At 41.5% G+C, this 26089-nt stretch overlaps 4 protein-coding genes across 4 annotated transcripts in view; all 4 read left to right on the forward strand.

The window, feature by feature from the left end:
• The window catches only part of pde10a (phosphodiesterase 10A), an 88598-nt gene extending 87894 nt beyond the window's left edge, over positions 1 to 704 (forward strand). The window contains exon 23 of the transcript XR_014569896.1: positions 590 to 704. The gene's annotated coding sequence lies outside the window, so the exon portion shown is untranslated. The remainder of the gene's footprint in view (positions 1 to 589) is intronic.
• A 577-nt stretch (positions 705 to 1281) lies between these two features.
• LOC310865144 (uncharacterized protein) lies at positions 1282 to 4101 on the forward strand. Its single transcript, XM_083774156.1, has 5 exons — positions 1282 to 1322; positions 1941 to 2300; positions 2718 to 2890; positions 3228 to 3341; positions 3999 to 4101. Exons 2-5 carry the CDS (start codon positions 1949 to 1951, stop codon positions 4092 to 4094), a joined length of 735 nt encoding a protein of 244 aa, XP_083630282.1. The 5' UTR covers positions 1282 to 1322; positions 1941 to 1948; the 3' UTR covers positions 4095 to 4101.
• On the forward strand, positions 4028 to 7973 carry LOC310865726 (uncharacterized protein; the record flags this gene model as incomplete). Its single annotated transcript, XM_083774936.1, has 5 exons — positions 4028 to 4058; positions 5158 to 5395; positions 6022 to 6074; positions 6627 to 6826; positions 7839 to 7973. The coding sequence occupies exons 2-5, from the start codon at positions 5259 to 5261 to the stop codon at positions 7971 to 7973; spliced, it is 525 nt and encodes a 174-aa protein (XP_083631062.1). The 5' UTR covers positions 4028 to 4058; positions 5158 to 5258.
• A 2114-nt stretch (positions 7974 to 10087) lies between these two features.
• The window catches only part of mertka (c-mer proto-oncogene tyrosine kinase a), a 36283-nt gene continuing 20281 nt past the window's right edge, over positions 10088 to 26089 (forward strand). Inside the window, exons 1-8 of the mRNA XM_083775336.1 lie at positions 10088 to 10421; positions 11656 to 12016; positions 12416 to 12516; positions 14711 to 14881; positions 22441 to 22527; positions 22649 to 22764; positions 23516 to 23711; positions 25058 to 25203. Of these exons, the coding sequence (XP_083631462.1) occupies positions 10337 to 10421; positions 11656 to 12016; positions 12416 to 12516; positions 14711 to 14881; positions 22441 to 22527; positions 22649 to 22764; positions 23516 to 23711; positions 25058 to 25203 (1263 nt within the window). The 5' untranslated portion in view covers positions 10088 to 10336. The remainder of the gene's footprint in view (positions 10422 to 11655; positions 12017 to 12415; positions 12517 to 14710; positions 14882 to 22440; positions 22528 to 22648; positions 22765 to 23515; positions 23712 to 25057; positions 25204 to 26089) is intronic.

A 26089-nucleotide genomic window follows, 5' to 3' on the forward strand; every position in this document is an offset into this window, starting at 1 on the left:
CATCACTTTGCCTGCTTATTCTTTGTTTAAAGACAAGGATTTGTTTTGCTTATACAGTATATTTAAATTTCCTACTTAAACAGTATTCCATATTATGGGGAAAGTTTGCGCAGAAAATTGCAGATCGACAAGCTCACCTTATGGTGATGTGACCAAAGGTGTGCGTTGTGAGCTTGACGATCTACTATCTTCAGCAAAAGCTTTCCGCACAATAACAGAAAACAGAACATACAGACAGTAGTATAGCGCCCTGAGGGACTCCGCTCAACCATATGCTGAACTGCTTTTGGTCAATTGTTGCTGTTCATCAGTGTTAGTCGTCTTAAGAAATTGTTTAGTCTAGTCTTAGTCGAATAAATATCAAATTATTTGTTTAATTCTTTTAATCTTAGTCTTCTTAGTCAACAGAATGAACACTGCTGTTCATCGTTCCCGTACCCAAGAAACGCCTCCCCGGCCAGCCTACAGTATATGACTACCACCTGGTTGCACTGACCTCGTGAAGTGCTTTGAGAAGCTAGTGAAAGACCACGTGTTCCTCAGCAGCATCCCTGCTGGACCCACTGCAGTTTACCTTCCATCCCAACAGATCCACATGGATGACGCCATCTCTCGGGTCCTGCAAGGCACCCTCTCCCACCTCGACAACAACAGGGAAAGGGGGACATTGTCGCTGCCTGGCAGAAACGTCTTATCTCCATACTCTAACGTTTTGTGTTTTTTCCCCGTAATACTGACATGATATACTGATCATGATACTGATCATGATATGATACTGTCATAATTGACACTGGCAATTATACTGATATGATACTGACCATGACTAACCACTTTTTTTCTGTCCCCCTGGCCCCCACATTGATGTAAAGTGACTGAGTACTTAAAAAAGCGCTATATAATTTTATTATTATTATTATTATTATAAGCCCTTTGAGTTCCAACCCTCGAAATGCTTGATATAGGTCATGGTCAATGTCATTTATATACACAGCTCTGTCCCATGATGTGCAGACAGAAAGAACAGATCCTTGTACATCTGTTCTTTTTTGCAAGGAGTAAGGTGAATTGTGGCCTTGATGTATATTTGCACCATCTTGTGGCATGTGTTCATATTACAGTCTGGTGTTGAGTTGACACCGGGTGTCTTGACAACCTGCCCTGTCTCAGTCTGCTGGTTTAGCAGACAGTGAGCAGACGATAAACTTTAGTTTGTGCACATGAAAGTAACTTTTCATTTTTGAGTTGAGTTTGAACAGAATATCAAGCTTTCACTTGCAGATTTTTCGTTCAACTAACCATTTACGCAGCATTTTCATCCACGGGTAAGTATAAGCATAATTATTTACTGTAATTTAGTAAATAACGAAACACGTTTTGTTTGCTCACTACCCCTCTACAGGCAGCATTTTAAAGTTAAAAACTATTCCAATTGAGTTACCACTAGTCAGCACGTCTGTCACAATAAGCGCATGGTTTGCCAGGTTTGGCGAGTTGTGCTAATACTAAACCAGAATGAATCAACAGTGATATGCCAGGTGAAAGAAGCGCTGTCCCCCGTTGAACAGTAGCCTACCACTAATAATAATAATGCTTGTATTTTGCTAAGAGAACTGTTGTAGAGTTTAATTGATATTAATTAATATTACTGAATTAATTTTACCCATTCTTGACATTATTCCGGTAGTGTCTCTGCCCTAATGGTCGCTTTATCGCCTTTAAGGCGTATTACTGGTAATATTACATAATATGTAGGCCTACATAATATAGGCCTACATTTATATTGTAGTATAGACTAAAATACTTGATAATATCTGCCTAGTGGTGATACTGATAATATATAATTAAACTCGTCTGTTCAATTATGCATTGTTATACAGTGGCACAATTAACACAATTACCGATGTGAGCTTTGCAAAAAATATTCTGTGTTTTATTTACAGGCTAAGCCATGTCGAACTGCAAACCAAAGCTACACGGAGACCTCCATAGACTGCTCCTTGCTGCTGAGGCCGGACACAAGGCTGACATCCTCACCTACTGTGCCGGTCACCTGGGCCCCCACAGCCTGACCCCCCCAAAACACCCCCAAGATGACAAGACAACAGCACAGCCTTTCTGGAGGTCATCTGAAGGCTGCAAAGCAGCTCCAAGTCCCCAGACCCTCCTACAGAGACAGAAGAAAGCACATCTAGTAGTAGTCAGTGCAAAGCCGATGGACAACTCTCTCTCTGAGGTCATTCACACCACTGCTGTAGTGGCATCAAATGGCAGCTTATCTGAACAAGAAGACTCCACAGCTGGTAAGTCATCACATAAATGAAAAAGACACTCTAACTCGCTGTAGACCAGGGTTTTGCATTTTTCATTCGTCGTTTTTATTTTGTCAGGTTAGAAATAATGAAACCAATCTAGAAAAATCTTTTAGCTAGTTTAGTTTTATTTTATTTTTTAAGGTTTAGTTTTAGTTTGATTTTAGTGTTTTTTTTTTAATTGTAATATGGATTAGCCACTATAGCCAGGGTTAAGATTCAACAAGGATCAGAATAATAGCAAAAATTGCTGATCCTTCAGGCTCACAACACTCATTGTGACGTGTTGTGAGTGAGTGGTGTAGTTCGTTTTGATTCAAATAATAATAATAATAACAACAATTATTATTATTATTAAATCCACAGTTACTGTATAGTTACTGTATGATACACTAACCCCGCTGTTAGACGCCTCACAAAGACGCCTAGTCCAGACGGAGTCACCTGGACTAGAGGGAGACAGCATGCAGCACAGTGGCTGCTCCAGCCATCCTCGCCTGCTGAACACCAGGCTGTGGGAGCCCAGGTGCATCATGACTGGTAGAAGAGCTGCAGAGATGCACCAGAGGAAGCTGGAAAGGGTACAGTGTCACATTTACATCACAAACTGTACATAAATAGGCTATGGGAAAATAGTATATAGTATACTGAACAGTATAAGATGACCCACAGAAAAGTGTGTGTGTGTGTATGTGTGTATGTGTATGTGTGTGTGTGTGTGTGTGTGTGTGTGTGTGTGTGTGTGTGTGTGTGTGTGTGTGTGTGTGTGTGTGTGTGTGTGTGTGTGTGTGTGTGTGTGTGTGTGTGTGTGTGTGTGTGTGTGTGTGTGTGTGCGTGCGTGCGTGCGTGCGTGCGTGCGTGCGTGCGTGCGTGCGTGCGTGCGTGCGTGCGCGCGTGCACGTGTGATTCAATGCCCAGGAACTGCAGAAACTGTGCGGAACCAGTGGAGACCGCCTTGCGGTCTACAGTGACGTCTTTGACGATGTGTGTGACGGCTCACGTATATTTGGAGGCATCCTGAGGGAAATTAAGGTTTCTTTTTCATTTCCATTTCTTTTCTTTTTAAGTCAAGCACCCCCAAATGAATATGTGGTCGCTGTCGGACAGAAACCTCTTATCTCCATGCATAGACTCCATATTTTAACTTTTTAAGTAGCAGATATAAGAGCACAAAATGCAGGCTTGTACATCTGCTACTTTTGCTATATTTGAATTTGAATCCTGAAAAGTAACCGTTGTACATATGAGGTTTCGACCCGACAGAGACAATATGTAGGCTATCCCTCTATTTGTCTGCAATTCATTATTATTATTAAATTCATTATTATTATTATACAAGATGCTATTAATGTTTCCGAAATATTTTAATATAATATAAATAATATTATATTTACAAGATTTGTTGGCAGTAGCTGATCTAGCTCACAGAGGCGTTGTGAGCTTGTAGATCGGCTATTTTCGAATAGCCTAAGTATATGGGTTGTGGACTGTGGATGACATCCACTGTTCATGACAGTTGCATCGTGACGCATTGTGACCTTGTAGATCTGTTTTTGCTGAACATTTTTTGCCTAAAGCAGCCCAAAGTAGGGATGCTAGGTCGAAAATGATTCATCATCTCCTGAAATCCATTATTAATTCATTATCAATAATTATAATTACGTATTTTTTATTTCTGTTACTTTTTAGGTAGATTATGACCTGTACCTATATGACACCATGGCCTCCCAGTCATCTCTCCAGGACAAGGTCAAGGCCAAGTACACTCATTTTGCACTGCTTTAATTCCAAGCAATTATGATTGGTCTATTAGGCTAAATTAAATTAGCATTGTGTGTTACATAATTAAATATGTCTAGGTAGGTGAATAACTCTGCTGTCGGGAAGAAACCACCTAACTCCAAAATGGTCATTTTTCAGGAAAGTGTTTTTTACTACTTTCCATTGGTTCAATATTTTGAAACAACACACAGACATAAAGGTGGTTCAACATCACTGATTTATGCAAAAATAAATTCCCCTCCCACAAATTTGTGAAGATATTACAGGCAAACTGTACAGAACATGATAATCCTGTTTGACGGTCATTGTCACATGACTCACGAAATCCACAAACCTCTCACCCAATTGGAGTACCGGTAGCTATACTGCCTTATTTGTTGATGATGTTACATCATTTTCAAAGGAAATCACACGGTGTTGCCTGTGCTTATGGCGTGGAGAAGCAGAGAGACTACATTTTGAGGCGCTCTGAGAGGGCCAAGTGGCAGAAGGTTACAAAATAATAGGCTATTATCATTTTTAAATAAATGCTGCTGTCCTTCAAACTTGTTGTCAATAATCACATAGCAACAACAGAAACCTTGACCAGTGCTTCTCATGTATCAGTTAAACATGATGTATACAGATATACAAGCTTGTGAGCATTATCGATGCATGATTATTGTCCAATAAAATAAAAAATCACACCAGTGTGAAGTGAGTGATGCAACTCCGTGTGGGGGTCCCCGGGGGGTCCCCGGAAGTTTCAGACCCACAGGAACGCGTCCAGGGTACCGGCCCGGGTTTTGGCGAGCCGCACCGGTTTCTGAAACGGTCGAGAAATTACAGAGTTACCGTGTAGGGGTCCCCGGGGTGTCCCCCCCCCAGAACATCCAGATCGGGACCCCAGGAACGCACCCAGGGGGCCGGCCTGGTTCCAGCGAGCCGCTCCGCGTCCGAAATGTTTGAGAAATGACAGAGTTACCGTGTGGGGGTCCCCAGGGGGTCCCTCTACTGTACTGTACTGTACTGTAACACCCCAAATCATCACACAGTTAATATGTGTGTGTGTGTGTGTGTGTGTTAGGCTGTGCAACAGTGACACTTTGAACGCTATTGTCGTGCTCGGACAGACAGACAGACCCAGGGACACACTAAATTATAGACATATTGACACTGTATGTGTTCATGGTGAAGTGGCTGAGGTCTCCACTGGGAGACTCATGGGACCATGGCGTTGCGGCGATGGAGAAGCTGGAGAAAGCTGAAGAGGAGGTGTGCAGCCTGGAGGATGAAGATAGGAGAGCCCTGAAGGAGAACCACAGGTACTGACACCTCTATGATGTTCACACGTGCTATACAGTAAGTACGTTATTTAGACAGTACTGTATGTTATTTCGATGAATGCTATGTTTGAAGTGTACTTGCTCAAGTTACTTTACATGTCATTTCTGTAACACTTTGTTGTTTGTTGACTAATAAGTACAGACATTCTGACGTCACTTGTTCATCCCCAGGGTCATGGAAATAATTTCTCTATGGAGAATAACATTGGGCCATCTTAGAATCGTCTCATATAAGAATTGTGGTCCAAAAATTAACGAAGGTCCCGGCAATATTGTCAGGGACAGGGAGGAGGCTCTGTATTGTTTACGATAGTCAGTCACTCATATTTCATATAGTTTGTTACTGGCGAAGAACACGTCTATGGCAATTCAGAATGGGGGAGAAAACGTGACCCAGGTAGGATGCATAAATTACGTCAGACTTTGGTGCTCAAGGGTGAAGTAATTATTTCACTTTGTAAGTTGCTATGGATCTTGAGCGTCTGCTAAATGCTTAAGTTAAATTGCAAATGTAATGCTTAAATTGAAAATAGCTTATATTTACTTTTAGAAAACATTGTCAAAATCTCTATTCATTCTCACGTAATTGTATTCTCCACCTTCAGTGTCCGAACCGAATTCCAGAATGTACCATCCATAAGAATTCCAGAAGATCGAGGTACAATAACTATTATTAGAAAAGACAGTACAGTACACAACGCACACACGCAGGTCTGTCAGTCAGTCAGTCAGTGTCTGTCTGTCTGTCTGTCTGTCTGTCTGTCTGTCTGTCTGTCTGTCTGTCTGTCTGTCTGTCTGTCTTTCTTGAACAAATTTTCAGAACATTTGGTGGAAAGGTTGCTCATTGGCCAAAAGGGGGGCAGGGCCTGTCACAGAAATCCAGATTAACATTACAGCACAATACTAAGATTTAAGAAAAAAAGGAAGAAAGAAAAAACAAGAACTTCCTAGAGATAACTTTTTAAGATTTTTAAGAACTCAAACATTGAATAAAGTTCAACCTGAGGTCGCTTAGTGAAAGGTACAACACTGTACAAATGGGCCCTTATATGGGTCCACTTGGCTCTACACTCTCAGAGTTAAATTAACACTGACAGTGAAGAATGCGGTCCCCGAGATCAAACTGGTGGGTCCTTGAAATGGAAAATGTTGAGAATCACTGAGCTACAAGTTACAACACTCATCCGTGGCTCCTGTGTGTCCCTCCTAGGGGTTCACCAGGAGACAGTTCTTCTAGGACCGTTGCAGGACGATGGGACTGCTGTCTGCTACACAGACATGGTCCAGAGCAAGAGGCTACAGGTGTGGAAGGTGTGGGAGGAGATGCAACAGCTGCAGAAGGAGATGAAAGAGGAGATGGTGCCTGTTGTCACGACCACTGCCACGCAGACATGCATCGAGGAAGCAACGGTACTTGACGAATATGAGAAGATTGCATTACTGACACAACGTAGGCTATTGCCAGCGTGTCCCTTCACATGGAAATGTAACATCATTTACTAATTTGGCCCTCCAGACAAATGTGTTTACGGAATTGCATAATTCGCATAATCAGCCAAATGGCACAGATTATGCAGGCGTAATTTTTCGAACTAATGAACATTACGGTAAATCTGCATGTAGTCATCACTCATCAGTGGTCGAGGTAGAAAATATCACAATGATGTCTAAAACAAAGTGTGGGTGGCTGCACCTGGTAAGAGCACATACCACAGTAGTAAGTAAGGCTATATATAGTCCTTACACTGCTCCAGGTTCTAATTGACGATCACGAGGCTCTTCGTTGCATTTCATCCCTTCTCTTTCTTGCATTTCCTGGCTCTAAGGCAGAAATGCAAAAGAATAAAATAATCTTTCTGAAACTTTGTTTAATAATGCATCTTTTCAGTATTGTGAAGATATTTCAAAGCTGTTCACCTGCTATTGACCTGAGGAAAATCTTGCAATTACGAGCTTCAGGTAGTACTACTTAAGTTGTCAACCAGGGTTGTCTCAATGGGAGACCACATCCAACCACAGATGTACTAGTTATTGTATTAAGATACTGTACCATACAGTTAAAATAATGTTGTATTGATTAAAGGGAATTGATAGGGCTTTGATATAAAGTCGTATGATTTGTCACACACGTTACCGCTGTGAAATTTGTTCTCCACATTTGACCCATCTCTTAGAGCGGTGAGCAGCCAAGGAGCTACAGTCATACTACGCTCGGGAATCATTTGATTAGTTGATTTGACCCCCAATCCAACCCTTTGATGCTGAGTGCCAAGCAGGGAGGCATTGGGTCCCATTTTTACAGTCTTTGGTATGACCCGGCCGGGGATCGAACACCGACCTCCCAGTTTCAGGGTGGAGACTGTAACCACAAGGCCACTGTCTGGTGTACATATCAGCTTATTTCTTCTTCATTCACTTCCAGATAGAGATGATGAGGCTGCGGGTCTCAAATGATCGCTTCAGAAACATCAACAAGGCAAGAAGCCAGTTTGACACTTTTCACTTTAGTTGTCAGAAACATCTCGCATGTAAGATCATCACTCTGCATGTAACTTAGCTCTGTATCTAAACTAAGAATATATATATATATATTTTTTTTAAGTTAACTTATTTTGTCTCAACAAGTTTATATTCTCAGTTGATGTTGATTAAAAAAGAAAGTTGATACACGTATGAGGGTTGAAAAGAATATATGAATATTTACATGTATGTTGGTATTGTCTGTCTCCAGGAGTTGGAATACCACATCAACATGCTGCTGGGTGGAGACAATGTAAATAAGACCATGAGAAGGTATGTAAGTGAAGCATTTTGCTACTGTCTGCTACTGTTGCTACTCTTGAATTTGAAATGAGTCCTGAAAGAAACAGTGTTGAATTTATGAGGTTTGAAGGTTTCCACCCGACATAGATGATATAATCCATCATGCGTCAGTGTTGCGCAAAAATAATCTTATCTACAAGCTCACAACACGTTGATACGATGCATTGTGTGCTTGTAGATCTGCTATTTTTGGTGTGTCAAACTGGATCTTCTGTTTCTGCTTACAGGGAAGTGTGGGACAAAATATGGAGCGTTCTGCCACCAGAGAGTGAATAAGTCAACTAGAAAAGAGCGCCAAATCCCTGACAGGCCGGGTTACCTATAGCAGCCTACCCAGAGCTGTGTCAGTCGTTGGGTGCAGGACATGCAGAAGCTGCGGGGGAGATAGTTTGTACGATTAGACGATTAGCTCCCCCGATGGGCAGGAGTGAAAAGCGGTTTTGGAGGTGCACGCTATAGCAGATGAAGCCTGTCAACATGCTATTTGATTGATTGATTGATTGAATACTTTATTAACAGTTTGCATTAGACAAGAACAGGGAAGTAGTACAATACAGTACAAGGTCTGCTAAATAGGATTTATCCAAGAAAGTCTATATGGCTTGTTTCATTGTGCCTTTTGTACTCAATTCTTTGAAGCATTTGATGACAAATATACAATACTATGCAAGAACATCATATAAACGAGTAGAAAACATGATTGGATGTTGCTTTTATGTCATACAAGTCAATCACAGCCATTCAGAAAGGAGTAGTTTGGAGTTGCGGTAGGGCTAACTGTACCTATAAAGTATCAGATCTATAAGCCCACAATGTCCAGGACAGAACCATCAATCCAGGCCAGTCCAGACTCCAGACCCAGTAGCTTGTGCTTTTTGAGTGTAGTCCCTCAGGGCCTAGTGTATTTTCAGTTTTCTGTTACTGTGGGGAAACCTTTTTGATGAAAATAGCCAATCGACAAGCTCATAGGGGTTTACAGTACGTGGTTAATGTACATTAGCCTATACTGTGGAAGGCAAATGCCAGAAAGGCTAAGATTGAAAATAAATTATTTGTATATTGATACATACTGTAAACAGTCTAATCATTCTGTCAGTAATTATGATAATATTTGTATTTCAAAATTGATTTACATATAGGCCTACACAGTTACACAGTAGTAAAACGAGTCAACGACCCTCACTCCACCAATAAGTGAGCTAGCTTTGTTGTCAAAGCTCGTTATCTGTCACTGTCATACAGACTAAATATAAAATACCTTGATGTGATGTCTCTGTTATGATGAAGACAGCTGTTTGATGTGACCCTGAGCTACTTGTTAATTACTGCCTGGAGGGGACATATCTTCCAAAGTTCCAGATTAGGTAGTTACAAATTAGTATTTATTTTTAATTTTATAATTAATGAGCTCCACAAGTCTAGAACCTACAGGTCTGCATTTTATTCTCTTTTCAGTTCAAATCAATTCTAGTTTATTCTTGTTAGCCAAGCATGCAGTACGCCTATCCTACCACGTGGTGGAGGTGTTGGGCAAATTACACAGACTTTGCTTAATAAAAACATTTTTTAACAATAAAATTGTCTTTTTTTGGTCCTCTTTTACAAACATCCAAGACACACTGTAAAATATTCAGTGTTACCTATACTTTACCGATTTGTAACTGGAGTTGTAGCCTAACTTTGATTTGAAGATTTTACTGTGCAATGGCAGTGACAAATAATGTAACCATAATATATAGGCCTGCTACAATAGACTATTGTGCTGATTCCAGAGGGGGAAGTTGGAGCGGGATAACATTAGCCTACTCTATTTTGTGGACAACTGTTGTTTTCTTCACTCACTAATGTTTGCAGACTCAAGAACCGCCTTCATTCTCCCTTCATGGGATCCCTGTTCTGACGTCAGTCAGAAGAGAAAGTTAACTGTGCTCGCTGCTCCATGAGTTCTCTTGGTCAAACTGCAATATGCATCAGAACTAGCTGGACGAATAGAAGTGACGCTGGTGTGCGATGTTGAACAACATTACTGTTATATTGACACGTGTAAAATAGTGACACTGTAGTGATTGTGGAATTGAAGAGGCCAGCATATGTGTGATGGCCATGGCTCCAACTTGGTTTGGGATTTTCTTCTCTACAGCGACCGTCACCATTGCCTTTATTGCTGTGAATCCAGTCAGAGGTAAGATGTTTGGTTAAAATATCGAATGTATTCTTATCGTTTTATTTGATAATGTTGTTGCAAGGCAAATAATAGGACTCAATTTAGCAACCTAGAGACCGTTGTTACTTTATGTCAGTACTGTATAGGCTAGTGTGCGCAACATCTGGAACCCATTAAAATTGCTTAAACGTATGCTATAGTTAATTCCCAATGCCATAGTCATTTGCCAAATTAAAGCTTAAACATGTAGGCAGTAGGCTATGGCTACATGCAAGAAATAAAAAACAATAAGTTAAAATCGATCGGTGCTTGTGCGCTCGATCTTTCCTAAATTTCTGACCAATAAATATAGACCTAAAACCATTAAAAAAAAGAAGTCACATCTCTGCCCACTGCCAGGCCTGATTAAAGAGTGATATGAATATGATTAATATCAAAATATGAAATTATTTGTCACGAACACATGCAGGACTATCAATTATCAAAGATGAATATGCCTGCCCTGCACAATTCAATCTTGTCTGGTCTTGACAGCTCTGAGGAGTGATTGTCAAACTTTTTCATATAGGCTATATCAATATTAATTTTGGTCTGATTTGGTTATTTATTTATTTAAACTCCAGTTTGTATTTGTTGTAGTAGTGGTGGTGAAGATGAACTATAGATCATTTAAGCTGGCTTGACCTCCCTGTAATCATGTGAAGGACCCCTCACCCCTGGACAACCCCATGCAGAGAACCATTGCATTAATGTAGCTAATATAACTCAATGGTTGAAGGTTCTCAAACTTTTTAATTTCAAGGAGTCAAGCAGTTTGGTATGCAAAGAGCTCTCAGAGTTACAGATCTGTAAGGGTTCATTTAGTTCCTATAAAACTAGCATTTAGCTGGGGACCATCTGGAATCCTACAAAACCACTGTTATAACTAAGCAAATGGTTAGTTACTACCGTTTTCTTTTAGAATTGTTTTCTCCCGAACATATGATTTCACCAACATAATACCATTTAAGGCTTATTGTTATGATCTTGACCTTGCTGAACAATCACCTAAAAGATAACAGGAACACTGCACTACAAAATGTTTCTTTATAATACCTTAAACATCATAATAGATTGTTTAATAGAATAGAATAAACTCTTAATATACTGTAACACCACCTAAGCATGTCATTGCTAGGTATAATAACTTCTACCATGCTGTACATACTGTACTTTTGCAATGACACATGAACTTTGATTTGACTTCTTGCAGGTCTGCACCACAGGGGTGTGTTTGTTGTACAGGCTGATGCTTATCGTCCTGGACGCCATGGGCGCTCTCCCCTGCCCACTAGGACATCTGAGGCCCTTATTGTACGCCACCACGTGCCCAAGCTGCACTTGAGCCAGGATGACATCAAACGTCTACACTTCAAGCCAACAATAGGCTCAATCCACCTGTCAGAGGGACGCGAGGCCAAGTTCAACTGCTCCATTGACATACCCGATGCCAAGCTGGAGCCCACCATCGTCTGGGTGAAGAACAACAAGGACCTGGCAGCCAACTCGGGGGTTGTGATCAATGACCTGCAGACATCTACAGATGGGGTTAATACTCTTCTATCCACAGTCAGGTAACAGCAGTATGGCTGCATGGGAAGACATCATTCCATTGCTACACTGGCATGTGGCCTTGTCGTATGTGACTAGTGTGCATATACGTGTAGATGACTGCGAATATACTTTGCACAAGAGACAGAGAAACAGTATATTTATATTCCTTCTACATTTTCTGAGTAATTTCTTTCGAAATAGCAATGTGTGAAAGCTTGTACGGAAAATAACTCTTTCACATCAAGTTTATCGACACCACTGTGTCGATAAACTTAAAAGTGACTTTAGATATAAACTAGCATTTGACAATGCAACATTTTTCTAGCTGAACACATTTTGAATTTTCAGCCAACCTCTGTGGAGGCCTCTTGAAAGAGAGTTCATGAATCTTCATGTACTGTACGTACTGTATATTGCAGCATTAAACCTGTGCAGAGAATGGATGCTGGGGATTACCGCTGCAGACTGAATATCAGTGACGTCATGGTAGAATCTCAGCCTGTCGTCCTCCATGTAGAAGGTGAGACTCATGTTTATACAAGAACGCTTGCCCCTCAAAACACTCGCCCCACAATTCGGCGACCTCAGAGCGGTCGCCACCAGGTATTCCTAAACTATGCCTAAACCTAGCCTTGTTCCTAAACTTAACTTCAATAAAACTATGCCTAAACCTAGCCTTGTTCCTAAACTTAACCTCAGTAAAACTATGTCTAATCCTAAACCTATTCCTAACCTTAACGTCAGTAAAACTATGCCTAAACATAGCCTTATTCCTAAACTTAACCTCAGTAAAATGTATGTCTAATCCTAAACCTATTCCTAACCTTAACGTCAGTAAAACTATGCCTAAACATAGCCTTATTCCTAAACTTAACCTCAGTAAAATGTATGTCTAATCCTAAACCTATTCTTAACCTTAACCTCAGTAAAACTATGCCTAAACCTAGCCTTATTCCTAACCTTAACCTCAGTAAAACTGAGGGAGGTAATAAGGGAGGGAGGTAATAAGGCTATTAAAATTAGCATCTTGGATTATGACGTCAGATCGGGATCGCACAATTTGACCAATGAAATTGATCTTTTATCTGGGCGCCTCTGGGCTCTGCGAGTTAGCATTCCTGGTGGCTATCAACTCATGCTTGTGGTTTTGGTGTCAGACTTAGCTTCATAATGTTTGAAAGTGTCAACCAATTTAGTTTTTTTAGCTCGGAAATCTTCGTTACAATGACATTGAGTTGACGTGTAAGTTTTAGGGTAAACTGTTGCATAATCGCAATTTCGCGTGACGAGTTCCATGTTCTCCGTCCTCCCCCCGCTGACATGGCCTCAAACACGGCTTAAGTGCTGAACAGCTGGGCTCCGTGCTGGAGCCCTGGAGCTTCACAGGTTACCACTGCCTGTCTAGCGCCACAGCGCCGGGCTAACCTGAGCCCTCTCTCTCTCTCTCGACTCTCTCTCTCTATCTCACACACACACACACACACACACACACACACACACACACACACACACACACACTCTCTCTCTCTCTCTCTCTCTCTCACACACACCGATATGGGGGGGCGGTCTCTCTCTCTCTCTCACACACACACACACACACACACACACACACACACACACACACACACACACACACACACACATGCGTCTTGCATCAGCCATCAGCGCGCGTACGGACTGCCTTGCCAGTCTCTCTCCCTCCGTATCTCTCTCTCTCTCTCTCTCTCTCTCTCTCTCTAATAATAATAAAACGCATCACAGCCCGACAACTTGTGAAGATTAGATATATTCGAAGAAACTAGCATTTAGGAACCACTGGAAAAAATAACAAGTATCCGTGCGCAACTTGGAGCTCTCCAATAGCCACATTCAGAAGGCATGTGATGTCTTCGTCACCACCAGAAGTATAATGAAACTTTCATCTCATTAATCATTGACATAGCGTTATTTAGGCTATAATTAGGCTATAATGATCAACTTGTATGGGTGATCATGGGAGAGAGAGAGAGAGAGGGCTCAGGTTAGCCCGGCGCTGTGGCGCTAGACAGGCAGTGGTAACCTGTGAAGGTTCAGCACCGTGTTTGAGGCCATGTCAGCGGGGGGAGGACGGAGAACAAGGAACTCGTCACGCGAAATTGCGATTATGCAACAGTTTACCCTAAAACTTACACGTCAACTCAATGTCATTGTAACGAAGATTTCCGAGCGAAAATATTATAAGATATATATAAGATACTTTCACCTATGACACAAAAAGTTACCTCAAAACTAGTAGCCTTTAGTGCGCTAGCCACTCAGCTTGCGTGATGCTAGGTCACGTCAGAGCCTGAGATATAGTCACGTGCCGTTTGAAATCGTTTTCATTCAGACCACGTGATGTACCTTATCAGCAATGTTAATCTCGGGCTGTGACATCCCCCCTTTAACCTCAGTAAAACTATGCCTAAACCTAGACTTATTGCTAAACTTGACCTAAGTAAAACGAATACTAGAAGACAAGAACTGCGAGCAGTCCGCCGAGCAATCTGAGAACCCATGCATCGTCAAACAATAAAGGAAAAACAGCGCCCTCTTTTCCTTTGAATTTGTGTCTCGAGAGAGACTAGGGGCAGAGTGTTCTGGTTGGTTACCCTTTGAACCATATCGGTGCCACCCGTGTGTGTCTGGGTTACAGTACTGATGCATTTTCGCTGGTCCACTCTGTCGGTTTCTAGGTCTCCCAACGTTCATCAAACATCCAGAGGACAGGAACGTCACAAGGAACACGTCCTTCATCCTGTCCTGTGAGGCCATTGGACCCCCCAACCCTGTCATCATCCGCTGGTTCCGAGATGGATTAGCCGTCAGTGACTTTCACGCATCACCCAGCAACTATACTGTGGCAGGTGAGAGACATCATGCTAAAAAGGAATAAGATATGCACATTCCCACTTCCCAGTTTTTAAATACGGTGCTGGACCCAAAAATGATCAAATGAAGAAAAAAGGGAATGTCCGCACAGGTCCTTTCCGAAGTTCTCAATTTGAGAAAGCCCGGACGGGCGAAACGTTGTTTGGGCTTAATCCCAAGGGGCTTTTAACATGGGATCTAATGGGATGACGTAGGGGAGATACTATCGATGACACGCTGTTTTGGCTCGGCCCTCACCGACACGGTGGGAGGGATTTTTCATAGCAGTGGCTACTAGCCCACCCGACTTCACACAGCATTGAACAGGCTGTATAGAGCCTTATAGTTGCATTTTCGAATTGTATCACAACTTTGTCATAATTAAACTCAGACAAAGTAGATGCCAGCGTGATACTCTGCATTTAAAATAAAAAGAGCAAACATATCGTGTACGGACATTCCCTTTTTTTCTTCAGGTGAGAGACATCAGCCACAATGCGACCAACATAGCTTTTAGCTTTTCGTGTGCGCGGGACTTTTAAAAGCATCTGGTCAGCTGAGTAGCCTAATTTAAAATAAACAAATAAACAAACAGTGGAGTTTTTTAATTGATTCTAAATTGAACTGTCAGCCAATGAAGGGAGGCTAGAATGAGTCAGGAGTCTGGCAGCAGCATTTTGGGAAAGTTGTAGTCTGGAGAGGGACGAGCTAGCAACTCCTGATTACAGAGAGTTGCAGTGCATTGAGAGAAAGGGTTTGATTTTGGCGATCTGCCTGAGTTGGCATTTACCTGTTTGTCGAATTTAAGTGCACACACAGTACACAGTACTGCACAAGGGTCTATGTAACCAAATAGACTCTATTTGGTTACATTAGTACACTTTCAGAGTTAAATTAACTGTGTATGTCCACATGTAACAAAGTGTTGAGTAGGTCTTCAGCATGCAAGCTTTCTATATGTGCAACCTCAGCATGTGTGCCAGGCTGCTTACTACAATGACATTTTCACCATGGTCATCATCCCCCCCCCCCCCCCCCCCCAGTCAAGCAGAGTCAATGCTCTTTATAACACCATTTTGACAACAGTGTTACTCAGACACTGTTTCCTTTTATCTAACAATCACAGATTGTCACTTTGGTGAAACTGGGAATACCACAGACGAAGTCCACACTATTTATCCATAATGTATAAATTATAGATAAGGGGTCAGGACAACGAGGCCTTTTTGTGGAGGGGTCAGAATGAAATTTAGACTGTTTTTCGTCTGTGGTACTCAAACATTAGTTGTCAGACATTAGTTCAAGTACGGGTCCTTCACTGGAATGAAAGCCATTATTAGGAATCTCATTATGTTCTCAGCCTGGAGCTGAAGTGGATTCTTTCCTCTCCATTTATCCACTTTTTGAGGGGCGCTAGCCCTTCCTATAATACTGTACAGCTTTTGTCCCCACACGTCTCATATTTGCCATTGATAATGAAAGGAGAAATTAGGTCAAATGTCCACCAATTATGACGTACATTTCAACACAAACATTAAATGCCATTGACAATGAAGGGAAATGTTACGTCATATATAGATGAGCAAATCGGCTAACGCTAACCAATCACATACATTCAGTTGTTCATGAGATGATGTATATAATGATAAGAGCGCCCCTCTCTTCACACGGGTGTGATTTTGTAACATAAGCGTTTTCCTCCAGGCTACTTCATGGCCCTTCATTTACCACCGGGGCCCAGCAAGGTATTCCTGCTGTGAAGTGTGTGAGTGGTTGTGTTGCTGGCGTGGATGGGGGAGGGTTAAAGGTTCAGAGCTGTGTTTTGCTCCAGCGTGTGCAAGGGTTTGAGCAGTGAAGGGATGGGGGGTTCTGCTCTTCTGCACTGGGAGAGTGTTCGGGGGTTGGCTGTTGGCTCCTGCCACAAAGACTTCATTCATGGGACGTCCCACTGTCCTGTGAGGAGGGGCTAGAAAAGGAGGCTGGTAGGCTGGCAGAGCTCGCTCTGATTTAGATCTCTGCAATACCAACCAGATACCTCATAAACATTAGAGCTTGATGTCCTTTTCACAACTTTGGCTCTCTTTTTGAGGGGCGCTAGCCCCTCCTATATACAGCTTTTGTCCCCACAAAATGTCCGCAACACAAACATTAAATGCCATTGACAATGAACGTGTCCACACACGTCTCATATTTGCCATCGACAATAAAAGGAGACATTAGGTCAAATGTCTGCCAAATATGACATAAATTTGTGGCAACAGGCATTCTGATTGGCCAGTATGAGATGATCTATGATGATGTACGATGATAAGAACAGAGCGCCCCTCACTTCACACGGGTGTGATTTTCTAAAGTCCTGATGGTGAGATAGGAATTGCAGATGCATGACAGCTGACATGATATGTGGAGAGAGGCTTTCTTTCTGCTGTCTCTGACGATGATCGATGACTTACTTCCATCATCAGTCATCATCATGACTACTCTACAAGGCTCATCTCTCTCTTAAAGGCACATTGCACTGTGCTTGGGCATGCTTGTACGCACACCATAGCCCTTGTAGTGGTGGTGGTGGTGCCGGTCTATTCGGGAGAGCAAACTGAATAGGATCTTGCAGGAACAAGAAGGTGGCCATTAGCCCATTACTTTATGGACTGTTCAGGTGATCTGTGGATTATAGTAATGGCTGCCAGTTCCCACCGGACGTTGTGTGGGAGTTCAGACTGTCCAGAGCGTGCTGAATGACCGCTAGCTTGCATAGCGTCTTCAGACTAGACTAGGATATGTATTATGTATACACACACACACACACACACACACACACACACACACACACACACACACACACACACACACACACACACACACACACACACACACACACACACACACATATATATATGTATATGTGTGTGTATGTATATATGTTTGGTTGTCATCTTACATGATCATGATAAGATCAGTTAAAGTTAGTTATTTGTGTTGTCATTATTACTTTATATAGAGCGCCCCTCACTTCACACAAATGTGATTTTTGAGGGGCGCTAGCCCCTCCTATATACAGCTTTAATGTTTGTCTTTCAACAATGCTTGTATAAGAAAACGCCATAGACAATAAAGAGAAATGTAATGTTTGTTTTGAGGACTAAAACAAACATTAGCACCCGTTGCTTAAACAAACATTATGTTGTAATTGTTGTTGTAAGATAATAAGAGCGCCCCTCACTTCACACGGGTGTGATTATTTATTTATAGGCCATGTGGGGGCCAGCAGTACTACAGGTTCCTTGCTTCTGTTATGAGAAGTTAACTTAATTATAGCATTCAGGATATGGAAAGCCTTCTCGCCAACATTGCAGGACAGCTTAATGACCTGTCCCAAAGCTGTAGCATTTTGTAGATTCCCTTTAGTACAGTGGCATAAAAAAGGAAATAGGAATAGTTTTCACCGAATCTAATTAAGGCACAGCATTTGAGGAGTAGAAAGCTGTATTCCTTCTTTTAACCACTTAAAAAGTTTCTTTATTCATAAAATTATTTGGCTGAATAGAGCAGAAATCTGGCCCTGTGTTTGATGCCTTGATGTGAAATCGGAAAAAAGTCTAGCCTAGTAAGTATGGAGTGCTCCAAAACCTGATAATTACAGGTTGCTGTGTCCACTATGTGAGACGTCCAGGGTACCGGTATATAGATTATACATTTGGCTCCTCCAGTCCAGCCCACTCTGCAGTTACTGAAGTTCTCCACTAATTTCTGATGTTTCCATTTGAATGGCCAGCAGCTGTGTTACTCCCACATCTCAACTTTTTTTGTTTTTTCCATTACTTGCAAACGTGAAGTGAAATGAAACGGGAAAGGCTGAGTTTAGTTGACCTTTGTTCATTTCCCTTTATTTGCTTACACTTGTGTGATCCGTGAGTTTAACTAGCTTAAACCCTATATAATTAGTTCTGGCGTCCTCCAAGGGTCTATACATTCACTCTACACCAAAGTATTTGCCAAAAATAATGTGACCCCATGTGAGCTTGCAGATCTGCTTTCTTTGCAGAATGTTCACCCAAGAATTGTGACACGAGTGTTCATGTGGTTGAAAACCAATTTTAAAGGCCCGTCTCGGTTTTGTTATGGGAAAAATATATACATCCAATCCAAGTGAAGCTGAATCCAACACTATCAAAAACAAGCATGCTTCTCTTGAATGCCATGTCCCCAAAGCCCAAGAGGAAGAGGGCATGCACCCTGAGCTAACTCTGTGCTTCTCTCACCGTGGTGTGAACTCTACATAAAAGACTACATGTCCCACAGACATCCTTCTTAAAACAGGAAGAAACAATAGGCACAAAAGGAGGTGTCAGGGGGTCCAGGGAAGGGCCAAACCCATTGACATTCTCTCAAATAGCACACCTTGCCTTGAGGTTACACATAACAATCAATTCAATTCAAAGGGCTTTATTGGCATGAGAAAACATACGTTTACATTGCCAAAGCAGAAAGAACAATACAACAATACAGCAATACAATCAAAACAAAAATTATGTACATTTGAAGGTCAGAATCTTCAATAGATCAAATTCTATGTACCAAGGTCACTCGATGCAGGTATAGTGCAGGAATATACACAATGATTAGTCTTTAGGGTGGTTGTGTTCCATTTGATATCCTTCTCCTATCACAGCAACTCACAAATCTTGCTGCTGTGTTTGCACATTGTTGTACTTCGCCCAGCAGATATGGGATTTTTTTGTCATTGGTCATGTTTTCAAAATCTCTGTGTGTGGTTGTAATCTGTAATCAGATATATAAAAGTACTTCAGTTGATAACAAAGCAGCATGGAATGCACACTAGAAGGTCTGAGAGGTCATTTTGACCGTTTTTTTAATATTTTGAAGTTCATTATCTTTGCCCAGGAAGGTTTCAGAAGGTTCCCCTTCCATGACCATCATCAACCATCACCATTCTATCATCTCAGAAATGTTTGACATCTGAAACATTTTCTAAATATGAATTTAAGCACATGCTAGTTTTGCCCTTTTTTCTTCAGACCTTCTAGTGTTAAAGTAATGAGACATTGTACAAAGATCAGCCATTTCATATTTCCCACTACAGTCTATGACCTTTAAGTGAGGCTGTCAGTGGGGTTATGTACTGTACTAAAGGTGCTTTGTCCATTTTGCCCCTCTGCCAAAGCCGTTATGAAACTCCCTTTGTGACCAGGCTGCAGATTGCCCAGCGCCCACCATGCCCCAGCCAGCAGCAGACCCAGCATGGTTTTTCTGACCTCAGAATGAAGGCTTTATTTATTTGGTTGCACAGCGAGCGAGGATGCAACTAACTGTCCTGTAAACGTTTGCGTTGAAGTTGGCACGACGAGGGTTAGACGTTGTGAGCTTGTAGAGTATCGATAATGTTTATTGATTATTATTATTTTTAATATTTGTTTTAAATAATCAATTCACTTGATAGTTCAATTAAAGGACCACTTCACCACTTTTCAACCTATCTTCATATAATAGGTCCTCACTAATAATCATGATGTCACTGGAAGACATTTATAGCAGCAAGCTATATAGGTTTGCACAAGCCAAAATGGAAGCAGTGAGGAGGCGTCACATCCACTTTATCCTCTGATCATTGTCAGAGCTTTCGTTGCTCCCCATTGTATGACGGAAGCTTTTGAAAATTGTGGGAGGCAACAGTCTGGCTAGGGAGACTATCATTAATTCATCCCAGACCACCTTTGATGTGGTGGCGTACAAGGTTTGGATATTTCTGTAAAACACTGTGGCAACAAACCTGTTATCTGGCCTGGTGAGAGATGGAAAGGGGAAGCTGTTTTTGGTGGAATTTGGCATGTCAGTGCTAGCTCATCTCTCTCCATCACTGTAGTTAGTACCTAGCCAGATAGAAAAATACATAAAAGACTGACTGGCTTTTTATTTTAATCACTTAATAAGTCCTGGCTATAACCTACTTACAACAAATAGCAAAAATAGGCAATCTATAAACTCACAATGCATTATGATGTGACTTGTGTTGTGAGTTTGTAGATGAGCAATTGTTTGTTGAAAGTGGCTCACAGCCAATCAGGCAAATTCGAAAAAGGTGAGACACATTCCACACATAGGCCTGCTGCGCCAGATGACAACCCTTTAGCCTACTCACTAGCCACTACCACAGTACCACACCAAAGTCAAAGATTTGATATGTGACCAAGTGATTTATGATGTCAAGTCGATCAAGTCAAGTCAATTTGATTTATATAGCACATTTAAAAACAACAGAGTTGACCTAAAGTGCTTTCCAGATCAGGTAGACCGTAGTCCATCACAGTGCAATAATAAAACATAAAACATGTAATACAATCGAAAAAAGCAGGCCAAAACAAACACAATAACAACATAAACAATGAACAACAATAAACACTAAACCTCACACTGTATTAAAAGCCAGACTAAAAAGGTTTTCAGGTTGGATTTAAAAATCTCCAGGGTGGGGCTAGCCTTGATGTGGAGTGGAAAATTATTCCAAAATGTAGGTCCAGCTACAGAGAAAGCCCGATCACCTTTTGTTTTCATATTTGAATGGGGGACTGCAATGATTTTGAGAGTGGAGGATCTGAGTGTCCTGGTGGTAGGGGGAGCTGTTATTAGTTCAGAAATGTAGGAAGGGGCAAAGCCGTTTAGGGATTTAAATACAAAGAGGAGTGATTTGAATTGAATGCGACTTGAATCTTGAATGTGACTAATCCAGTCTGGCCTAGGTTGTGAAATCGGCATGTAGCCTATTTATTATGCAAACGCTGGCTGCATGCATGGATGATATGGCAGTGTTTGACCTAGTTTGCTTCCTGACACTGAAACTCATGGCCGATTAGTCTGCAATATTTTTGAGGAATGTAAACAAAAACATCAGTTTCCGAGATCAACACTAGAAAAAGAAAAATAAGAGCACAGAAGAGACATTATTTAGAAGCCATCTCTGTCCTTTTCTAACTGGCCAGCCTTGTGGCCATTGAGGGGTAGTCAGTGTGTGACTACTGGCTAGTAACAGATAAAGCAACTGGTTTGTTGTCAGAGTATACTGTATAATCATGGAGAGGCTTTGATTGTAGCTTGATACATCAGGTTCTGTCTGTTGGGTGCACATTTGAGGAATGAGGAAATGTTGACGGATGAGGAAAGGACTGATTAATCATGAATATTTTCATGTACGTCCTACACACCAGTTCCCCTGCTATATCTGACATTGCTTTCCTGTCCCTTTGTTCTAGACACATCACACCTGACCTGACCGACACTTAACAACCCTGTCGTCCCCATTTTATAGGCAAAGAGATTATTTGTTTTTGTTTTTAAATTATGTAATAAATAAAAGCTGGTCCACAAGCTCATAATGCATTGCAAGCAAGCTTGTAGATGGTCTGTGGGAAATCTTCATTTAATATCTCATCATTCAAAAGCTATCAAAGGTTTGCCTCTTACGATGTCCAATTCTGTTCTTATTTAAGAAATGTAGTGCTACATTTCCAAATCAAAACTCATCATGTTCCATCTACAGGTGAGGATAAATATACGTATTTCGGCTGCGAAGCAAAAAACAGCAAAGGCGTTGCTACGTCCCAAGAAGCTAGGATTAACATCAGAGGTAATGTGGGGGGCACCTTTTTTGGACTCTAAAGCACATTTCTGAATATGTATATATAATAAGTGCAATAAGAAACAATAATAATAATAGTATATTTATTTATTTGATGTCTGTACTATAGTGCTCCCTGGTCCTGTCTCTGAAGTTACCATAGTGGAGAGGCAGTCCAATAAACTCATCTTGAGATGGACCCCTGGACATGATGGCTACTCTCCACTCTCCAAGTGTCACATTAGGGTAAGCTTTCTATTGACTGACCACACTGATAGCGAAGGGCTGGGCAATATATCAAAATTATATCTATATCATGATGTGAGATTAGATATCGCCTCAGATCTTTGTCTATTCCTGGTTTTAACCACTTTCAACCTGGTGTCCTATTTTGGACATATCATTATAGGGGTAAATTTACCAAAATATCTTTGCGTCACGCTGTGAGCTTGTAGATTCACTATCCGTCATATGACCAATAGCAAAGTATATAGGGCTTAAGACATAAAGGGGGATACCACTCATTTTCAACATTGATAATATACCTTAGAGTTGTAATTTAGCCTAGGTATTCCCCTTTGGTTACATGGACGGATTAACATGCATACAGCCCTTGGCACAAACTCTCCACACCAAGCTCCAGGGATCTGGGCACATGCAGACTTTGTACGTTAATATGTCATTGAATGGTTAATGGGTGCATTGCCAGATTCCTATCAGATTCAGCTTAAACGGCATTGTCACATTACATGATTAACGATGTAAGAGTGGGCAAAGTTCTGTCCAAACCAAATATTCAATGTACAATATTACATTAGGTTACATTACAGTAAAGTTACCTGACTGTTCTATGTTGTATTTTTGGCCTTACTATAACCGCACCCAAACTATCTTCAAAATATCACTCAATATACTGTATTTTGTTGATGATTCCAGCCCTATGATAACATTGCTATTTTATTAATGGAACCCACGTGTTTTTCCATGTCTATCCAAGGTTAAAGAAGTTAGCCGGAGGAAAGGGGAAGTGACAAATACCAGGTTTGTGAATGTCACCACAATGCCCCCAGCATTCCAGAGCGAGGTTCCTGGACTGCAGGCCATGACGTGGTACAACATTAGTGTGTCCTGCAGCAATGAGGTGGGACCGTCCCCCGTCACATTCTGGATTCAGAGCAACACCACGGAGGGAGGTAGGCATGCTCTAGGAACCATGTTCTAGTTGCACTTTCTTTGATGATGATGCACCAAAGAGTGTCTCAACAGGCAATGAAGTGACAGGGACAAAAACCCTGTCAAACCTTTCTTGGCAAAGGCGTTAAGCTATGCTCTTCATCATGACAGATTCCAAAATAGGCCTCTGTAGCGAATCCACATTAAACCTGGCTTCCATGTTCCTATCAAACTACTTCCACATTTCCCAAATCTTTTTACAAATGTTCAAGATTTGTCGAAATGTTAGCTGATCGTCACCATTATTTCACAATTTCTCAAGATTCGTCAAAAACAGCCTGTTTTTGAATAGCCGAAGTATGAAATAGTTCTTATGAGGTTAGAGAGTGCCTCATCAAAAACATGGTCTTAGGCTGACCTACCTGCACTGGACACTGCGGGAGTTCTCTTCCTAGATGTGTCACATCCACTATATCTGTTGGCTTTTCCTGAGGGGACACATAGGAAACAGCAGCAGTTTCACCAAGAAAAAAGGCAGCACTTTACTGGGAGGAGCTGCTTACGGCTTCCTTCCTGAAGGAATGTTTCAGTTGATAGATTTAATATTTGCCTGTGCCAGAAATGTTCTAGTGCTTCACATAGCAAGCCTCTGTAAAGCGCTGATCCAAAATAGTGGAGGCTCGGCTCAATTGGAGTTTCCACATTCCTCGCATTTTTTCCGTTATTGTCGACATAGCTCTTTAATTGAAGTCCCTTTATGTTGTAATCCACTCATTCTCAACGGTCTGACCCCGGAGAGCACCAGGGGTCTAAATGGACACAGGTCTGTAACGCTGAGAGTGTACCATTTGTACTTTCTCGGGTCTTGTTGTACAGTCTCTGAGTTAAACTAACACTGAGGATTTTACAGTGTAAATTGGGGTCATGGAGAAAAAACACGTTCATCTGTCCCCTAATGCATATGAAACCGTGTATCTTTGAAATTAAAACGATTTAGAATCACTGAATTAAACTATACTAGAGACCAATCTACTGCTTATTTAACTCAGAGAATGTACAATTACACTCTCCCTGTAAGGGTCCATTTGGACCACTGACCCGACGTTGAGAACCAGTCGTGTATGACTGCGTTCACATGGGCAAATGTCATTGTCAATGGAAACCAGCGACATGAAGATACAAAGATACATCCGACGTTTGTAGCTACAAAGCTACGAAAAAGTTGAGCTGGTTTCAACTATACGCTACAAAGATACAAAGCTACAAATATAATATACTCTGTAGCTTTGCACCTTTGTATTTTTTGCATCTGCCGTTGTGAGTTCAGACGTGACCTTTCTCCATCCTTTCCTTGCTGTGTCCCCAGTGCCATCGGTGTACCCGCGTAATGTCACCATACAGCTGAACGAGTCGATGCTGGTGATCAAATGGAATCCTCCAGCCGCCGATAAGATCAATGGAATCCTTCGTGGTTATGATGTTGTTGTGAGACACACCAATCATGTGGAGAGGGTGAGTTTCCTAACCATGCCCCCAATGGCTGATTTGAGCCATATTACCTTTATTAGCCCATCGTCGATTTGAGCTTTTAATAGTTTCTCAAAATCCTGTCCAGGAACCATGAGGGATCCAAATGGACCCTTAAAGGGCCACTTCACCCCTTTCCTGAAAAGTCACAGTTTTGGACATATGAGGTTTCCACCCGACAGAGATGATTGTCGCCATCACCTGCTGTTTGTACTGTCTGTTTTCAGACCGTGTGTGTCGACTAATCTGTTAGTGACTCAGTATTACTTTGTAGATCAAATGGAAGTAGAGATGAGAAGTTGTTGTTACGCGTACTGCTCCCTAAGGAGGTTGGTAATGTACTCACAGTTGTGTGACTACACTCCTCCAGTGCCCTCTAGTACAATAGTGTGTTTCCTGGTCTTCCTGTCTGCGTAGTAGTTGACAGGAAACTGACGCTGTAAAGAAATGTGTGCATTTTCTTTTTTTTTGTTGATCCAGCATGTGGGCTTGAGTCATCACGGAATATGAATACAAAGGGATTATGCACTGTTGGGCTCCCCGATATCCATGTGCGCTGTCCGGTCAAGTGGTGATGTCACTACAGACAAAGGCTTTTGTTATTACGGCAGCAGTGACTGGAAATGCAGCGTAAAGGACAGTTGTTTCTCCCTCAGTGTCAGCTGTTCCTGTTGTATAGATCAATGGTTAATCAGTTATTTATATTTTGATGACTCTTTAGGATATGGATTAGAGCTATATTATACTGCCACCTGCTCCTTAACCTGCAGATTCGAGAGGTATTCACATTGCTTTGGAAAGGTCAGCGGTATTCAAGAATTTGGTCTAAACATGAATAGGTTGACGTTTCCCTCATGCACGGTTTCACTGA

Source organism: Protomyctophum parallelum, assembly GCF_964188405.1.
Source record: "Protomyctophum parallelum genome assembly, chromosome: 10".
NCBI lineage: Eukaryota > Metazoa > Chordata > Actinopteri > Myctophiformes > Myctophidae > Protomyctophum > Protomyctophum parallelum.

Coding starts and splice junctions, on each gene's coding strand:
- LOC310865144 (XM_083774156.1), top strand. CDS start 1,949: ATGTCGAACTGCAAACCAAAGCTACACGGAGACCTCCATAGACTGCTC. Junction 2,301..2,717: donor ACAAGAAGACTCCACAGCTG/GTAAGTCATCAC, acceptor CCCCGCTGTTAG/ACGCCTCACAAAGACGCCTA. Junction 2,891..3,227: donor ACCAGAGGAAGCTGGAAAGG/GTACAGTGTCAC, acceptor TTCAATGCCCAG/GAACTGCAGAAACTGTGCGG.